Source organism: Pomacea canaliculata, linkage group LG9, assembly GCF_003073045.1.
Source record: "Pomacea canaliculata isolate SZHN2017 linkage group LG9, ASM307304v1, whole genome shotgun sequence".
NCBI classification, from domain to species: domain Eukaryota; kingdom Metazoa; phylum Mollusca; class Gastropoda; order Architaenioglossa; family Ampullariidae; genus Pomacea; species Pomacea canaliculata.
Window position 1 is genome coordinate 15,683,328 of NC_037598.1, and position 18,544 is coordinate 15,701,871.

General features: G+C 38.9%; 1 protein-coding gene across 1 annotated transcript; it reads right to left on the reverse strand.

Moving 5' to 3' along the window:
• Positions 1-977: 977 nt before the first annotated feature.
• LOC112571504 (TBC1 domain family member 25-like) lies at positions 978-15,780 on the reverse strand. The gene is given in 9 exon segments (XM_025250517.1): positions 978-4,601; positions 4,604-5,710; positions 7,951-8,238; positions 8,582-8,800; positions 9,177-9,415; positions 10,167-10,316; positions 12,152-12,300; positions 12,518-12,627; positions 15,566-15,780. Coding segments are annotated over 9 exon segments (2,598 nt in total). The 5' UTR covers positions 15,620-15,780; the 3' UTR covers positions 978-4,319.
• Positions 15,781-18,544: the final 2,764 nt, after the last annotated feature.

Here is an 18,544-nt window from a genome sequence, read left to right on the forward strand (position 1 = left end):
AAAGAATCCTGTTTATGTCTGTGAAACTTGTTTATATTGCATTACCAACAACTCCCCAGCTGTTAAGGCACACAAAGACAATGGATGACCCACAACAAGTTAAAACTAAATGACGAAAAGACAGCTTTATTTTTTTTCAAAGAGGAGAGCCAGAGTTTATCCTTCACTGCCTGTCTCTGGGTAGGCAATGCCAATGTTCCTTTTGTTACTTCGATGCGTAACTTAGGTTACATAATGTCTCTTAATGAACATGTTTCTCACATCTGCATACTATGAGCTCTGGAAGATCAGCTCCATTCACCATACTCTATCTCAACCACCAAAATTCTCATGTGCTCATTTGTTCTAGACTACTGCAACTCTCTTCTTGCTGGCTGTCCTCAGAACCTCACTGATATGCTTCAGAAAGTCCACCAGTGGAACTCTCTTCCACATCAGGGTCGCCACTCAGACTCCAAGGCTATGGTCAAACATCTGAAAACATATCTGGTCACTAAGTACTATCCCTGAAATACTATCCCTAACTCCCTGGCAATTATGTCTGTCATGTAACGACCCCATGATACAGTATCACATCCCTTCATACCTTCATTCCTTTCCATTCTACTCTTGTACCTCATCTCTATGTTGTGCAGTGTCCCTATATGTATTCACTGTCCACTAGCTGTTTTCTTTCATCTATCATTATTGGTCTGAGCGTGCGATCTTTCTTGGCGGTGATGCTGTTTGTTCCCATTATTATTTTTAAATGGCATGGAATAAAAATGAGGAAGTACTTTGCAATTATTTCCTGTGTCTTTTTACGCTTCTGAAAAAAAGGCCATTCCAAACTTGAAAAATTGCATCTATATTTAAAAATACATTTATCGACCAGGATTATAGTAGCTATGAGTTTTGAGTACAACACAACTAAAGCTTGCTTGTAATGTTTTCTGGTATATTATGTCACAATCAGATGCAGTCAATGGAACAGACACTTCATAAATATGTATGTAATCTTGCAGTAGCACAGTTTTGAATAAATGGAATGGTTAAAACACAAACCATAAATGACAGCCCTGACGTTTGATACAAGCACATGCTAGTAACAGCTTGCAATCAGTCATCCTACTACTAGTGCTTAGCAACACCTCACGACTGCTTCTATAAAGATTGGTGAGAATCAAAAGAGGTAACTGATGACTATCATATTCAAACACAAGTAATGTGAAGAACCATAAACCATTACGGCCTTGCGATTTCCAGTTTGAATTATGCATGCTTCTCAATGTATGTAAAATAAAGCATTTGAGTTCACTAGTCACAATATCTGTAAAAGTTTATTGACAAAATGAAGCCAACACCTTGCATGTACACATATTGCACAAACCCAATTAAAAGTGTTTTGTAGAAGTTGTATCACAATTCTGCACATTGTCTCAATTTATATACACAGCAAGTCTTTGTAGCAGTTTTCAAACCTAACATTTTACATAATTTACAAATACAGGATGCCCATGTTCGAATCTATATGCTCCAATGTAAATAAGAACTGTACGGCTTTAGACAACTCATAAAAAGAGTTACATCCACACTAGCAGCCATACACTGATGGAGCAAATGTAGTTTGTATGATGAGATTTGAGAAGTGAATTGAATACAAGTAAAGAAACTGCATGATTAGGACTACGTATCTGTAACAGCTTAAGCTGTCTGAAAGCTAGAGGTTTAACGTGAAAAATACCTGCAATCCAGGCCTGGGTGGTTTGAGTATTTGCACATTAAAGTGTGCATAAGTGCGTAAACCAGACCCCAAGGATTCTAGTATCTATAGAGAGAAAAAAGAACCTAACATGCTACCCACCTTAACACCTCTGAGGTCACAGATAAATGCAAAACAGGTCAAAACTAAATTTTCAGTATTTCCTTTAGCAAAATAATAGTTCCCTAAGCACTTGATAAACTCAGAGTAGCAAGTTTTTCAAGACAATGCAAGTGTCCTCCAATACAAATCTGCAAGAAGTTGCCATAAGTATAAAATGCAGTAAGTATATCATTCACAAAATGCACAGATTCAATCAATAAAGTGTGCCAGCAGAAGTTTACCAATACCAGCAACACAAATTTACAAGAACATACTTCAAAATTGAGAAGCCTTTTTTCACTTTTAACTACTTAGCTCCACTTTGCAATCAAAATTAAGACACAAGATGCAGAATCCCACTTTTCCCGTAAGACTACCAATGCTAAAAACAGCATAGTTATAGTTTCAAGTCATTGTTATTGTTTTTAAGTACAGTAAGGTTTCCTCTCCTCTGTTGCATCAGATTTGTTATTTGCCAGATGATGTGACTATTGTACCAAAATTTAACTACTTCCCCAAATCAATGCTGTGCCAGACTTGATGCTCATCTTTCAGCCCTTGTCCACAGGAACATTTATCTAGGTAGACAAAAATGGATCATGTTTCTGACTAAAATTGGTTCTTCTATGATATTTGAATGACACACAATACAGTCGCCTCAAGAGAAAAACATGGAATGCTGAAGACTTCTTGTTGCCAAGGCATGTGTAATAGTTTTCAAGGATATGGGTCCCATCTTGACCCAAGAACATTTTCATTACCTCTTGCTAGCTATCCTCTAATTGTGTCCTGTTCACATTTTCGTGTTATCACAAGTAAATACAAAGAGGCCTTCCTTTGTTTTCAGTGCTTGAAGTGGGGCAGTTTCCTGACTACAATCTACACTTATTCAGTAGCGTAAACCATCACAGGTGTAATCTCAGGACACCTTTCTCCTCAAAATTCCAATACTCTCCCTTTCCACCTTTGGCAAGCACTCTTTTGCAGTGTTTGAACACAATTTGAAATTCCCTACCCATGCACTTGCAGCATACACAGATGTGGATTTCAAAAATACTTTAAAGTACCTCTTTTCCCAAAATACTTAACAAATTAACTCCCTTGCATGAGTGTGCATGTGTTTTCTGTGCAGTAAGTAGCTTCTTGGTAGAACCAGGTGTAAGTAAGCAAAGAACACGGAAAAGCAAACTCAGCATCATTTGACAAAAATGATTGCAAAGTTGTAATTAATTAGAATCTGAAGGAAAAAAAGGTCAGCTCTTCAGAAAGACATGCCTATTTATTTTGCATATGACAGGACCTTCCTCCAGATTCTGTAGTCTATCTGTAGACAGGTTTCAATATTTGGCTTGCTAGTTGTATTATGATCATCAATGCATTTGTCGTCATGGCATGTCATCTGAGCTTCTAAAATAAGGGACTCAGCTGTACATGCAGAATCCACTTAGTAGGAAAAGAAAGTTAGAGATCTGAAACACACTGCTAACACTGTAAGCTGACATGACAAGAAACTAGGACACACTAGATGCTAATGTCATTTGAAATCTGATTCCATCCAAAAGATATAAAAGATAATGCACCAAAAAATGAATAGTAATAATTGTGCCTCAGTCAGTGATACATCACATAAGGATGTGCAATATGATGCATGTTTCTTGATCACTTATCAAGTGCAGCCAATCAAGATATTACACACACTTCAGCAAATAAGACAGAAAAGGGACGTTATCTTCTTCCTGGCATTATGCTGCGCTGTGCAGCTGCTGAGAACAAGCAAGCACTGCGAGATCAATGCACATCCTTAGGTCACAGTAGTTGGTAAAAATCTACTTTAGCAACCCAGTGCTGGACTTGGGTTCTCATTATACAGCTGCTACAAGATAATAGGTAGCTGGACAGTCACAGGCATGATTTTCTACCTGTGGTCACCAATATAAAATGTCTAAAGAGAAACAAGCTGACTTTGGTTGTTTAGCTCTTGAGTGCAGACCAAGCCCACATTATTATTCACATTCTTGTAGTTTGATAAATACATGCTTCCTTATAGTAATACTTGAAAATCACTAAGAATACCCTAAACCAAATATATGACATAAAATGCAAAAAAAAAAAAAAAAATACTGAAATGAAAATAAAAATGAAATACTGATTGCTAGGCAAAACACAATTTTCTTAATACATGGTGATACTTTTATCTGAAAGCAACTACTAATCATATTTAACCACCACAGCACATAACTTCCTTGAGTTTGATGAGAGTTTTGCATGGCAAATAAAACAGGCATAAAACCACCGCATGCAAAATTTAGAACTGGTTCAACTGCAACCATCCATGGCGCACACACACTTCACGAGAAGTTTAGGTACATAGCACAAGCTCTCATGATCTGCTCTTGCCTTCTTAGCCAAAGCACACCAACTTTTTGGCTTAGCTCAGACACAAGTCATCCACAGCAAATGCTGTCCATTCTCTTCATCAAACATTGAGACCAAACTCTTGCTTAGATTGTTGTTGCTGCTGCTGTCCCTGGTCTGCTAGTTCCTGCTGTGAGCGCAGATACTCTGAATACAGCTCTCGAGCTTGGTGCAACACCTTCTGCACGTTGTGACGTCGCACCATCTTGTCAAAATACATGGCAACATCTTCATACCCCATGTGGGCTTGCACGATCTGATCTCTGTGCTGCAGCAACAAGGTGAGACACAGAAACATCAGGAAGGGATTCCCCATGCCAAATTCTTGAGGAGGGGGCAGCTGAAGGCTAGGAGGCTGCTGAGCATGGGATTTAGTTTTTTTATCTGCTGCTTGACGATTTTGGCTGCCGGACAAGCTGTGCGAGTTTCACTGGCGCCTCCATCCTGTGCACCATCTGACACACCTGAGTCAGAAAGCCCTTGCAATAATGGCACTAATTCACTTGCTGGCTGCTTGGGACTGGTGCTGGAGGCAGACCCATAGCTAGAGATCTCCTGAGGAATGTAAATATCAAGAGGACGACGTTTTGGAGAAGCCAGAAACTTCCTCATGCTGCCAAAGAACCCTGAATAACCGTCCTCCACCTCCTTCTTATCTTGTTCTGCTGCATCTGCTGTATCTGTTGCTGCTGAACTGGACTCCAGAGACAAGTTGAACTGCATGTGTTGATCTACCTCTGTCTGATGGGAATCAGATGAAATGCTTGTTTCTGGATCCACACTGTCACCATTCGAATGTGTATTAAGTATTTCAGGACTTTCATCAGCATAGCTATGGGCGCTTTCTGGACTGTCTTGGCATAGTGCTGTAGTCCCATTCAGCTGAGGAATGGAACAGGTTTCTTTGTGTCCAAGAACACTTTTATGCTGATTGTCAACACTGACAATGAAATCTCTGGTCTTGTCAGGGGACTTGCATTTGTGACAAGAGCAAACACTGTTATTCACAAGCTCACCATCATTCTGTTTGCCACTTTCACAAGAGGAGAGCTTCTCAATGCAATCTTCCTGCAAGCATGCAGCTGATGTACAGTCATGCAGCACCTGGTCGATGCTGCTAGATCGCTGCTGAAGCGACCGTGTCATAGGGTCGTCTATCTCAGGGTAGTCCACTCCCCTATCTTCATCCCCAGGGGAGGCATCGAAGGATGAGTTCTTGTTGAGTCCAGGATTAGTGGGCATAAGAGTAGGAGGAGTTCTTGCAGCACCAGACACTGCAAAGTCTCGCATGCGACTGGAGCAGCGCATGGCCAGCAACTTGGCGTAGACTGACTGCTGGAAAGAAAAGGTGGGGGAACAAGGAGATGACGACAGCAGTTTGGCATTGTAGTCATGGTCTACCAACGACAGCTCCTGCTCTGGAGGAGAGGGAGGGAGTGTGCTCCACATTACCTGAAATTTTAAGCCATCCAGGTATAAAATTATTTGGTAAACCAAATAAGCAGATAATGATCACCAGTGACAGGCAAAATAATTACGATCCATCATTGTAAACCATGCAGATATAATGATGTCACTGTAAACAACAGGGAGATGATGATTATGAATTTTCACTCATAAGTCTGAAAGGAACAGACCATGCATGCATCATAAGCTCTTTCTGTTGCTGATCTACTAGTGTGCAATAAAAATTACAGTATTTGTATAGCACATTTCCCTGCCTGCAGGAAGCTCAATTGGCTTTGATATAAACAATAAACTTAACAATGTTTCACAAGTACACATACACAAAAAGAGGTCTACACAAAAAACAAACGTGCACACAGGAGAGGAAGCATGGAGAGAGAACAAAACCACCAGCTACTTAACTCATTCAATAAGGATGAATCCATGTGACTGAGTTGCTGTTATGAAGATGTTCACATCTGCAGGTACGAACTGTATAGGAAGAGTTAAAGTATTCCCAAGTCTTAAGGCAAGATTTGAAAGCATCGAAGGTGGTATGAGTGCAAAGTGAGACCAGAGGACAAAAAGAGAAGCAGCTGATACGTGACACATGCAGATCAATATGATCAGCTATGGGCTGATAAGGTGTTAATAACTCAGACATCCTGCAACAAAGCCTTGGCGACAACAGTTGCAGAATAAAATCTTGAAGTGAATGCAGGTAGCCAGTTCAGCTCACAGAGAGGAGTGGTGTCACATAATCAGACTTGCACTTATGTAAGATAATGTGGGCAGCATCTCTGAAGTTTGTTGAGCAGGCTGTTAAAAAGCTCAATAACAGGTAGTTGGAATAGTCCAGCAAAGACAGAACAAATGCACAAATGAGTTTCCTGGTGAAGAAACTGTTGATAAAGGTCACATGGTGAATTCTGCAAAGCTCCAGAAAAATCGACTTACAGACTGCATTAATTTGGTTTTCTGCGATTTCTCATTGTCTGGGAGAGTGGAATACTGACACCAGAAAATGAAAGAATGATGGAGCTTCAGTTTTAGTCAGAGGTGGTTAGAAGATACCCAATTTTGTTTCCATTCAGCTATAATTTGTTCATTTTCATCCACTCCTTCACTGAGTTCAGAGTATTTCCTGTGGTGGTAACCTTAGATCAGAAACAGAACTAGAAAATTAGCTGAGTATCGTCAGTATACATGAAGTACCATGTTCCACAAGCTGGTGAATGACAGGACACAGTGTCTGAGGTGGGAAGGGAATTGGTGTTTTATGTCGAGCCAGCAACTAAGGCTATATCATGGCAAAAAAGCTAACCCTGTAAACAGATGCCACATGCAGAGAAAGAACAGTATGCCTGAGATGAGAGCTGAACCCAGGACAGCCAGTCTTCACTGTATTGGTGACAGGCGCTAACTGTTGTGCCACCAAACCAACCTCCCATTGGCTGGATATAGATGGCAAACAAGATTGAATGAAGACTTCAACCCTGTGACTTCAGATTTGTAAGTGTATACATATAATAATAGTAGGATTTGTATAGTGCATTTCCTCAACACAGAGACAAGCTTGATGTGGTTCACAAGAGACCAGTGGCAGTGGGGAAAGAGGCGGTGTGATGTAGATGTCACAATCAAGCACAAACAAGCACAAGACATATACATGCACTGGCTAGCAAGACAAGAACATGAAGGAACACAGAGATAGGAGTGTTGGGAGAAAGGACAACAGGATGGACTCTTTGATTATCACTGACTGTACGCAGTTTATCAGGTAGGACTGTAACCATTTCATGAGAGTGAAGAGGCAAAAAGTCACATGAAGTTGCTGGAGAAAGATGTTGTCAAGGGTATCAAAAGCAGCTGAAAGATCAAGCACTAACAGCTCTGAACACAGGCTGACAGCAAATCACTGACTACACATAGCAGTGCTATCTCTGTGAAATAGTGCTCACCTCAGCAAAAATATAGGCATCATGTTAATATTGATCTAAAAGTGTGCAAATCATGTAGATATCATAGACATGACCTGACTGTGATCAAGTGGAGGTAAAGCCCAGATGTATTTAACCATAACCCCATCAAACTGGTTAAACATGACGCAGATGTATTTAGGGGTTTTCTACCTACAGCAACAATAATCCCATCAAACTATTGATTAAGCATGACACATTAAGATTCCTACAATTATAACTCGAGTTTTGTAAAGACAGATGTCATCCAAAGCTGCAATTTCTCACCTCCATCATATAGAGAGCATCTTCAAAAGGAAACTCTCGTTTAAGCTGAAGGAGAAGCCAGCGATAGCAAAAAAAGAGGTCGTGAGCGTTGATGCCTTGCAGGTACTCATAGAACTGGGGATCATGCACCTTCAGCAGTTCTGACAAGTGTCGAAACTGGGTCATCATTGAAGAACCATCAGGAGAGAAGTTGCCACGCAATCGCTGCATTAGGCTACAGAAGCATATATAGGCCTGGGCCTCATCTTTTTGTATAACCAGCAATGGCGATGCCAGATCACTCATACCCTGTCAATGTGTAAGTACCATAAACATACAAATAAACATGTTCCACAGAGCCAGAATTTATTCTTATCCATCAATATGCATGGTGTTAAAATAAGCTGCAACATCAAACTAGACATGCGAGATTGAGTGACGAACTAACTACGCTTGGGCTAGCTCATCATGTTTAATAATGTACTTCAATAATAGAGAATGATCAGGTTTATAAGAGCAGCAATCTCTTGTAAGTTTTTAAATATTCTAGCACAAATAAGTAAAATTTACTCATATTTTACATAATATATAAGCATCTTGCATGCTAAATCAGATCACAGTGGGTCTGAAAACAAGAGTAAGTGTTTCTTACCTGGCAATATGAGACATCTGGGTGTGTCAAGGCATAGGTCACAAGGATGTGGAAGAGGCTGAGAGTATTTTTGTTGTCATCCCCACCAGCATACAGACGGTGAGACCTGTCTGTGCGAAGGACATCTTTTTTAACCATAGATGCAACATACTTCACCTCCTCAGTCGTGCTGCCGCCAGAAAATCTCTCTTTCCACTCATCTCGCAAAGAATAGTACTCCTGGCAACAAGCAAAATGCAACCAGACATCTTGAGGTTAGAAATAACACTATCTACTAAGATCACTAAGAACACACCCACAGTGGAAACTAAACTCTTCACATCTACACTGTCAGTTTCCAGTCTAATAAGGCTAAATATTTGAAACACCTTTAAGGTGCAGATTTGTTGTGGTCCTATGCTCCTCGAGGAGTAACAAAGACTAAACTAAACTAAGGTGTAGACTTGAATGTCCATTGCTGCTACGCAATATGACAATACAAAAGAATTCTGTACCAAATGTGAAGGTTGATGTTATATTGAACAACACAATCATTCTGGCAATTTTATTTTAAACCCTCTTAATATACATCTAGAACGTTGAGTTTAATCCATACCAGTTCTTTGCGCTTCAAATAATCAAAACGTTCTCGGCCTGACATCTGCTCAGGAAAGATGTTGAGTAAATGGCGCCAGGCTACTCTACGCAGCGAGCTCTCAATGCCACCTTGATAAATGCTCAGGCGGAATTCATTTGGCTTCACCATGTAGCCTGCTGAATCGAGGTAATTGTGGAATTCCATGTCTGACATGGCAAGTTTCAAGGGCTTGTATGTCTCCTCTGGGTGCTTTAAACCTGAAAAACAAGTTTAAAATGGACAGGTATGAAAAGAAACTATCAACAAAATGGTACTCATACAGTCTCACATCAACTATGTTGCTATAAAGTGTTGGTAATAAGAAGGAAAAAAAATCATTTAAAAGAAGCTAAGAAAAGTATAGTTTGCCATATAAAGGCAAAATTTGGCTCCTCAGAAATAATACTTCTACTTTATCCTTGAATTCTGAGTCATTACTATTATGTCTTAAAGATTTAAAACTATTTTTCTTCTATTTTAGATGTACATCTGTTCTGTATGACTATCTTATATACAATTGCCAGGGACACACATATTACACACAGCGCACATATTACACACAGCGCATTACACAAATGGCAAACATGGCACACAATATGTCCTAGGAATTGGGACTAAGTTACGCGTAATTCCAATATAGAAACGGGTAGTAACTTCCAATTCCCACACACGCACCTGGAAAAAACACCATTCACATACAATCCATAGGCAATGTACAAATGGTCAGAAAAACTTCATATGCATCCGAATAGAATGGAGGTACTAGGGTCCCCACATGGGCCAGGACATGGATTTATAAGCAGAACACAATAGGTAAAAGTTGCTCTTATAGAATATCCCTTGCCATCTCTGTGGAAGCCACTCACACAGAATGCCTTTGGCAACTGGATTAATTTTTCTAACCTCGTTCTTTTGATAGATGGTTGATAGATAAACAAGCAAATGCCTTAACAGTTGAACACTACTCACCCATTGCACGCTGCATGGTGGACATGGTGCGTCCCACCTGGCTGGTGATGTTGCTGGTGATGGTACCCAACAGTGAGCTTTTATCCAGGATGCTTGTAATACGGTGCTGTGGAATTTCTGCACGTGCAATGACATCCCAGTCATCAAGCTCTGCAAAAAGCCAGGCACTGAACTAGCGCTGTTTCAAAAAATTAAGAACAGAACAAAATCAGTTTACACTTCTACAGGTTAGGGCTACCAATTTTAGCAAAGATTAAGAAAAGCTCGCTCAATACATGCACTACAACTTTAATATGTTTGTCTATTCATTTAACACTGACTTATGCGAATATCACTGTAAATGGGTCACCTTAAAATATTCACTCCTCATGACTGAAGAGTGATGCTATCATTGTGAACCTATTTGTTTCCGATATGTAAATGGTGAGCATATATGCGTGCACACACACACCCCCTAAGATGGAGCTTTAGTAAAGGCTGTCAGCTGAATATAGCTTTAATAAGCCTGCTGTCTGTATTGCAATAACCAATCTTGAAGAATGGAACCTCATGGGATGTTATCATTTTACTGATGTGATTGACCATCATATTTGATAGTGTCTCCTGAATAATATTGTCTTTTTGAGAAGTATATCAATCATAATGTGCTCAATCTCTCCAATCCCTGTGTGTTGAGTAATAATACCACCTACTAAGCTAAATAATGACATGCCCCTTGCCCCTGGAAAAACAAAGCACACATGCAAAAAAAAAAAAAAAAGAAGAAAAACAACCCTCTAGAGAAAATTCATGCATTTTAAATATAGGTGTTTGCACTTGTGGGAAAGCATCACTTCAGCAATCATGGTCAAAGAAGTGTGAAATCAGATGCTTTATTTAATTAAATGTAGTCACAGCACCCATGATCTTTGAGCTGACAAACTGAGAGGAGATGCCTACATTGTCAAAATACCAACAACCTGGCAACTCATAAACTCAAACTCATGCTTCAGTCCCAACAGCCTTGAATGATTGGTTTCGAATAAGACAGCTATTTGCAGTCTTCCCTACCCATGTGATCCTGTGATGAACTCTACTCAAGAAAGCATGACTAAGAGTAGGAGTTCTAAAGTACAGCTTAGCCTGCAGTCTGGATGAAACAATTTTCCTTTTTCTAGACATAAGTTTTTTTCACCAATGATACATATATATATCTGCAGCATGTTAGCTTTTGATAAAAGGTTTTGTTTAAAAAATCAGCAAGTTGCAAATGAGAAGCTTCATACCATCCTAATGAAGGTGTACATTGATTTTAATGTTTAGATAGCACTTATCTCCCAGCTCACCAATCAATCAATAAAAGAGGCAAGTCAGTCTGAAGTACCAACAAAATAATACTTAAAGTGTAAGGTACTGAATAGTCATGCAAGAAAAGGCTGCATAAAAACACATATGGAATAAACAACACCCATAAAACTCAGACACATAAAAAGCTGCCAAGCATAAAAACAAATGAAAAGTGAAGTAATCTACAAGTATAAACCTCAGTCTCAAGGGAAAAACAAATCATAAAAACACACAAGCTTAAATAGGGAAAACAAAAACAAAACAAACTTTGACTTACGGCCAATAAGAGCTGTCAAGTACAGAAAGGAAATTGTGAGAAATACACGAGAATTCTAAATCTGAAAATACTGTGTGACAGTTTCAGTTTTAATGCTGTGTTTGAATACAGTTTATCTCCACTGAGTTAATGGTCTAAAATGTTTGTGACGATCCAGTAACATGACTGGTAATTATTAACGCTAATACACCAGAATGCAAACACATACAAAACATCCAGAATTAATAACGATAACTGAAAGACTTGACTCAATATTTATTTTGAAAGCCACTCAGAATACTGATCTGTATTTTGCAGCAACTCAAAGATGCGCTTCACATAGTACAAACAAAAAGCAAAGCAGACAGATAGAAGTAAACATTACTTTCTGTACCCTGCTGACCTTGGTCAAAGGGCTTCAGGTCCACTTTGAGTTTGAGGCAAGGGTCTGCAGCACATTGAAAAGCAGCGTCCATGTCCCAGTCTGACAACATGCTTAGGTACACCTCCTGGCCTTCGGTATCACGAGCCAAGTAGCTCAGTGTGAAGTCACTGCAGAGGCAAAGATTACTTAACTAATGCAGCCACACCTTGAAGAAAATAATTAAGCACACATCTGTTCATCTGAAGGCACTTGATGTGCCACAGCCAATCAGAATCAAGTGATCAAAGCATTGCCCGGTCTGCATCAATATGTTTAGCTATAATGCATTGTGAACTGCTGCACAATGGTCCAGTGAATAGAAGGCTCTATAAAAGTATCACATACCTTTTGATATCAAAAGCTTTGGCAAGAATTCCCTGCAGCATTTCAAATGATGTAATCTGTGGATCAATGGAGAACTTTTTATACTCCGGCTGCATCAGGCCATCACACTTCTGAAACAGTAATGGACAGCATTGGTGACCTGTACCCCAATGGAACAAATGGACAGCAATGGTGACCTGTACTCTGATGGAACAAATGGGCAGCATGAATGTCCTGTACTGAAACAGGATACATACTAAAACAGTAATGGACACTATGGAGGATCTGGTCTGTGAACCGAGAGACGTGTTCATTTAATGATGGATTCTTATTTAAACTTGGAGTTATCCAGCAGATGTTGTGGCAACAATTACAGGTATTATTTGTCTTTGATATTCTCTTTCTCAATCTTATTTACAGATGAAAAAAAATTAACTAACAGACTGACTTACTGAGCGCTTTTATCTATAATATATTCTCAGCAGATCATGACAAATATTACAAACGAAGGCAAAAAAATTATCAAAAAACACTAATTATGACCAGGAAACAAAGTATTTTTTCTTACCCATAAAGGGAAGAAAGCAGAGGGGTGTGAAAGTCAAAATTTGTTACAATTTTGTGCACAGCCTCATAATATTTTCAAACTAGGACACAAATTTTCTCAGGTGATGGAGCCAGCATTAAACTTAACTACATTCTTACAAGGCAAAGCTCTTCTAAAAACATAAATATCCCTCACAAGGTCAACTGGCATAGAAAAAAAGAAATCAGTCATTTGCATTAACAACAGCTGTTTTGTCTGATGACAAAAATACAGAATCTGTGAGTCAAAGGTGTGTGTCAGTGTTGAGCAGTTGATTGCACACTTGCTCTACAAATCTGTGGCTTGCAGTTATTTAGGAACCACACATCAATGATGTCAGTCTATTGTTTATTTAATTTTATAAATAGTACTTGTACAAGCATGGGAATCCTGTTAACCAAACTGCCAACCTTTCCACTTGAACCGATTAGCAGTAACCCAGCCTGTGTTTTGGCATCTGACATGATATCCCTTTTTCACTATCAGAAGCATGCTAATTACTCAATTGGAATCAGCTCCCTTCAAAATGAAGTGGTAAATCTGAAGATGACAATAAAATCACGGCCAGAAGAATATTTAGGAAAAATCAACCCTGGCAATGTTAGGTACTCCCTTAACTTAGAGTGCATCTAAGAACCTTAAAAGACGGCTTGATTAAATTCAATTAGTGCAGGGGTGGGGAATGTCTGACCTGGAAAATCATTTGATCCAGCCCGCCAAAGCAATTGCATATTTCAGTAAATCTATAAGCTTTCCATAGCAAACTTGAATGCGTACATAGTAAATTTTGAGGGACCAACAAGGAATGTCCATTACGGGATAGACAGGACACATAGGAGTACATCACAAGAAAGACATGTATGCTTCTTGTTGGCTGCCTGCAGCCTACATGGATGATTTTGGAGAATTATACATACATGTGACCTCCACCCCAAGTCGAGGGTAGACTACTTCCAGTCTGTTGCTGGATATTAATATGCATAGCATTCTTTGACCATGTTGGCTCATATGATAAAAAAAAGAATCATTGACATTGCTTATTACTTTGGTCTACAGTCTGAAAGTATCCAACATTATCCTTTCCTGGATTTCCATAGAATGAACAACGAAAAAGTTTTGGCTAGTAAAAACTAGTCTGGGTTTATGAGATTTTTGTGATTGTACAAGCAGGTCTGTGTGTTTAGCATGTGTGTACTAAACAGTCATGATTATTAATGTTATTATTAATGTACTTTCACCACAAACAGAAAATTTGAGAAAACATTTTTTGTTACTTTATACTCTGTCTCCTGTAGGAATTTCTTAATTATATAATTATAAATAAAAATATTTTACAGACTCCAAACAGTTGTTTTTCTATGCAGTTCATAGTAGCAGAACATAATTTTTATGCACCTAATTATGAAAAAGCAGATTATGGTGACTCAGAGGACAGCAGTGCCAGGCAGGCTGTGGCTGTACAAATTGCAATAAGTGTTAACACATTATGGTGAAACTACCACTTGCCCAGGCTCAGTTTTAAGTAGACAATTTTGTATGGCACACGAATGGTAATATAAATATCAAAATGGCCCTTGGAGATAAAAAGGTTCCTCACCCTTGATTTATTGTTTAGTAAATATGAATGCTAACTGATAAATGAAAGATGGCCACGTTATCTGAATCCATAAGTAAATTTTCTATGATAATAAGGCAATAATAATTCCATAATAACAAGGCAAAAATTTGCTAATCAATGTAAAGAGTTTTGTGGTTTTGTATTTTCCCCCCCATTTAAACACTGATCCCATCTTAATGCAGATTGAAATAAGACTGAATTCATGAACTTACACCTTTGCAAGCACTGTTGACATAGGTGACTGACCTGATTTGCCACAAGGTAAGATGCCTCCAAATTACAACATAAGTATTTGACTTTCACAAGACAGAATGGTAGACAAACACTCACAAATCTATTTATTTTTATTGGCAATTTTGCCTTTGTCTTGCTTGGTAACATTTATAATAAATGGGGGTCTTCCACTTTTCATAGGTGCAATATGATGTAACTTTAAAAAGATTTTTATACAGATCAAAACAATACTCTCACACATTTCAGTTCTATTATCCTTGTTTAACATGCATACTGTGACACCCACGCTGTTGACAACTGCACTGTTGAATTTGTTTTGTGCCTGCTTACAAATTAAATCAAAACTAGTATAAATCCAATCATCAAGGAAGCCTGATCGCAGTTTTCGGGTACGGGGGACCAAAATATTGGAGCAAAGAGTATGACTCATTATGTCACATTAATGAGTCACATACACTTTAGAAAATGCCACTGCTTTGAACACTATTCGACATATTATAAATTCCGCAACTGCTGCGATCTCAGCATCTGCCACAGCGACTTACATCTGTGTTAAGAGCGACAAAATAATAACATGAGCATCAATGGATGTAAAATATGCTTTATGCACAAATACAGCACAGCAACTTACTTTTACTTTGATACGGATGACTTCTTTGTTTTCTAGACTATAAAACCCCGCCATGGTGACAAATATTCCACTTATCAAGCAGTCAGCAGAGGAAAATCAGGAGATTCTCATTTTCGCAGAATACGTCGTCTGTGACTTGTCATCTGCAGCCTCGAACTGAAAACAAGGAAAGGTAAGTACAATCGATTGATTGTTAAGAGAGATAACTTTTGCGTTATCATCAGACTAAGAGCGTCGTCTGCTAGATACCGAAAACGGTAAATATAGCTGTTTCAAGCATGACATCAAGATGAAGGACACACTTGAGATAAGTCCTAGTGATAGGAGCGAAAGTGCGCCCTAGGAGTCAACTTGTGACGAGTAGTGTCGATATTGCTAGTACAGTTGAGAAGGAAAGATACGGGTGAAACACTTGCAGAGGAACTGATGTAGAGTGGATGAAGACTGCATGGAATGAGCTTTTTTTTTTTTCCCCACACATTAACTTTCTTATAGAAATAATTAATGCGGTCTTTCTCGTAGGGAAAAAGGATAAAAAAACGCGTTCACCTAAGGCCTAGTGTGCGTGTCTGTACAGTTATCATCTTTCATTTGAATTTAGTACAAGAAAACAAAAACTATCTGAAATATCAATGTTTAAAATCATGTAAATGTTTTAAAAAAATATACTTTTTATTGATGGTTGTCTCTATTGTAGGTTAATAGGTACAAATATTCAAACATGACTGGTCAATTGTCAGTAACGGGGATGCAAAGTGCATTAAGTGAATTAAGTGGTCAGAAATATTGGAACAACTTAACAGATAGAACAAGAGCGAAGGATGCCTATCGCTGATCTTTTGCAGGAACCAAAGGTGATATCAGAAACAGATCGTCAGGGCTGACAGAGTGATGGGAAAGACGAGGAACGCAATCTAAGTTGCGAAAAACAGATATTGCGGGTAGGGGGAATTCAAAAGTCAGAGTTGGAAATGCAGACACTGGACGATAGAACGGGATTGTCATACAAGGCGATCACCCTGGCTCTGAACTAAGGTCACTGCACCTGTCAGTCAGCTGATTGTGCAAGGTGTCCTTCTGTCAAGGCCAGTATATTGAGCCGTCCAGCCAGCCAGACATCGATGTAATCAATGCAGGAATATGAAATGGATAACGCGGTCAATGCACCCTGACGTTATCGCGGATACCCTGCAAAATAACAGTCACCGCGCTGTACTACATTTCATATAGTACTTTGATTGTAAGTATACTCTGATTGTGAGTACACGAGTGACTCAAAATGGTTACTCAACAGCTTGAAGCTGGAATACGGGTGGAGAGCGATCGTTACAAGTGTGCTCTCGAATGAAATCACCAGTAAAACACTCATGGTGAGGAAAGTTCCAACGTGAGAGAGAGAGAGAGAGAAATGATTTCATTTTCAAAAGAACTATTTTGTTAACTTCATTTATGCAGCACTTTGCCATGTCTGTAAAATTAAGTTACACGACTAGAAGTCTGTAGGAATTGTAGACACGTGAGTGAGGAACCGGGTGTCGACATACGGTCACATATGCTCCTCTCTGATTGTAACCGTTGACGAACGGTTTACTCCGGTCTCTTCGTGTATGTGCGAGTGACAGACTGAGTTGTTTTGGTGGGAAATGAAATTTAAAACGCATCTGGTGCCTACTCATAATTAGTGTGTACTCGTGCGACTTCATGTATGCAAGCGCCTTGAGTCCGTCGTTGTTGGTGGGATAAGGTGCTCATTAAATAAAATTTTAGTATTTATACTAAAAGGCACACTATGTAATCTCAAATTATTATTTTTTTAATTTTGTTGTTGTTGTTGTTGTTGTTTTATTTTTTGTTTGTTGAAAGAACGGTGGTTTTTAGTATCGTCATTGTGCCAAGTTATTTAATTTTTTTTTAAAGGGGCAGGAGAATAATGTTCAGTGAAGTTTGCTTGTTCTTTGGCTTCGATACCACCCATGTATCATGTAGGCAACGTAAATTTCAGCCCTCGAGGCGCTAAAGCAACTGAAATATTGAAAGAAGTTTTGAGGAAAAGTATAAAACAACGTTAATCCAAACTAAATGTGCACTGCTCATTGTAACATATTTAACTTCCACTTGTGGTAAACACGACCAAAACTACAACTACTAAGGCCGATCATATTGAGAATTAGCATCTGTGTTTGGTGGGACCAACAGCTGTCGTAGGGAAACCCAGCTGATAACCGGCGACTGGCACTGGCTGTTGTGTCGTAAACAAGCTGACGCACGCGCTGACATACCTGTGGACAGGATTGACCTTTGAACTCTGAGGTGAGGCTTACCTTCGAAAAACAAATCTTATGTAGGTTTCCTAATGGCTTTGATAAAATGTGAAAAAACAAGGCTTTATCAGGTCTCACAAATCATCCGACATCCTATTGTTGTTATCTACATGGTCTTTATTTCAAAAAAAAAAAAAAAAAATGTGTCCGTTATCCAAAGTTTATAAATGTCAATATAACTTTGCAGTTCGAGGATGCTGCATGAAATCATCTGTTAAAGGATGGACGGATTTAAAATGTATTCTCGTGTCTGATCGGGTGGTCTTATATGCTATGGTCTTCTATCTCAGCGATTTACTGAGTCTTGTATTGAGCAGCAACCTCCTTGTTGTGCAAGAACAGAGCTTCAGCCATCTGCCTGCAACGCAGTTTCGATCATATAAAGTTTGTTTTTTTTTTTTCAAAATTCGATGGAATCGAATCAAAGCCGGTTGGGCTGGTTCTTCACAAGTTCAACTTCCACCTCAATCGTCTACCAAAGCATGCGCACTCTTACAGAGAGGAAAGTCCATCTCAAACACAATTTTATTCGAGTAAAAAAACAGGGTACTTTAATAACGATAAATGTTTAAAATGTAAGTTTAGTTTATGAGGAAAAACCAATTACAAATGACCTAGCAACTGTGTATATGCTTTTGGAATTATATAAAAATTACCA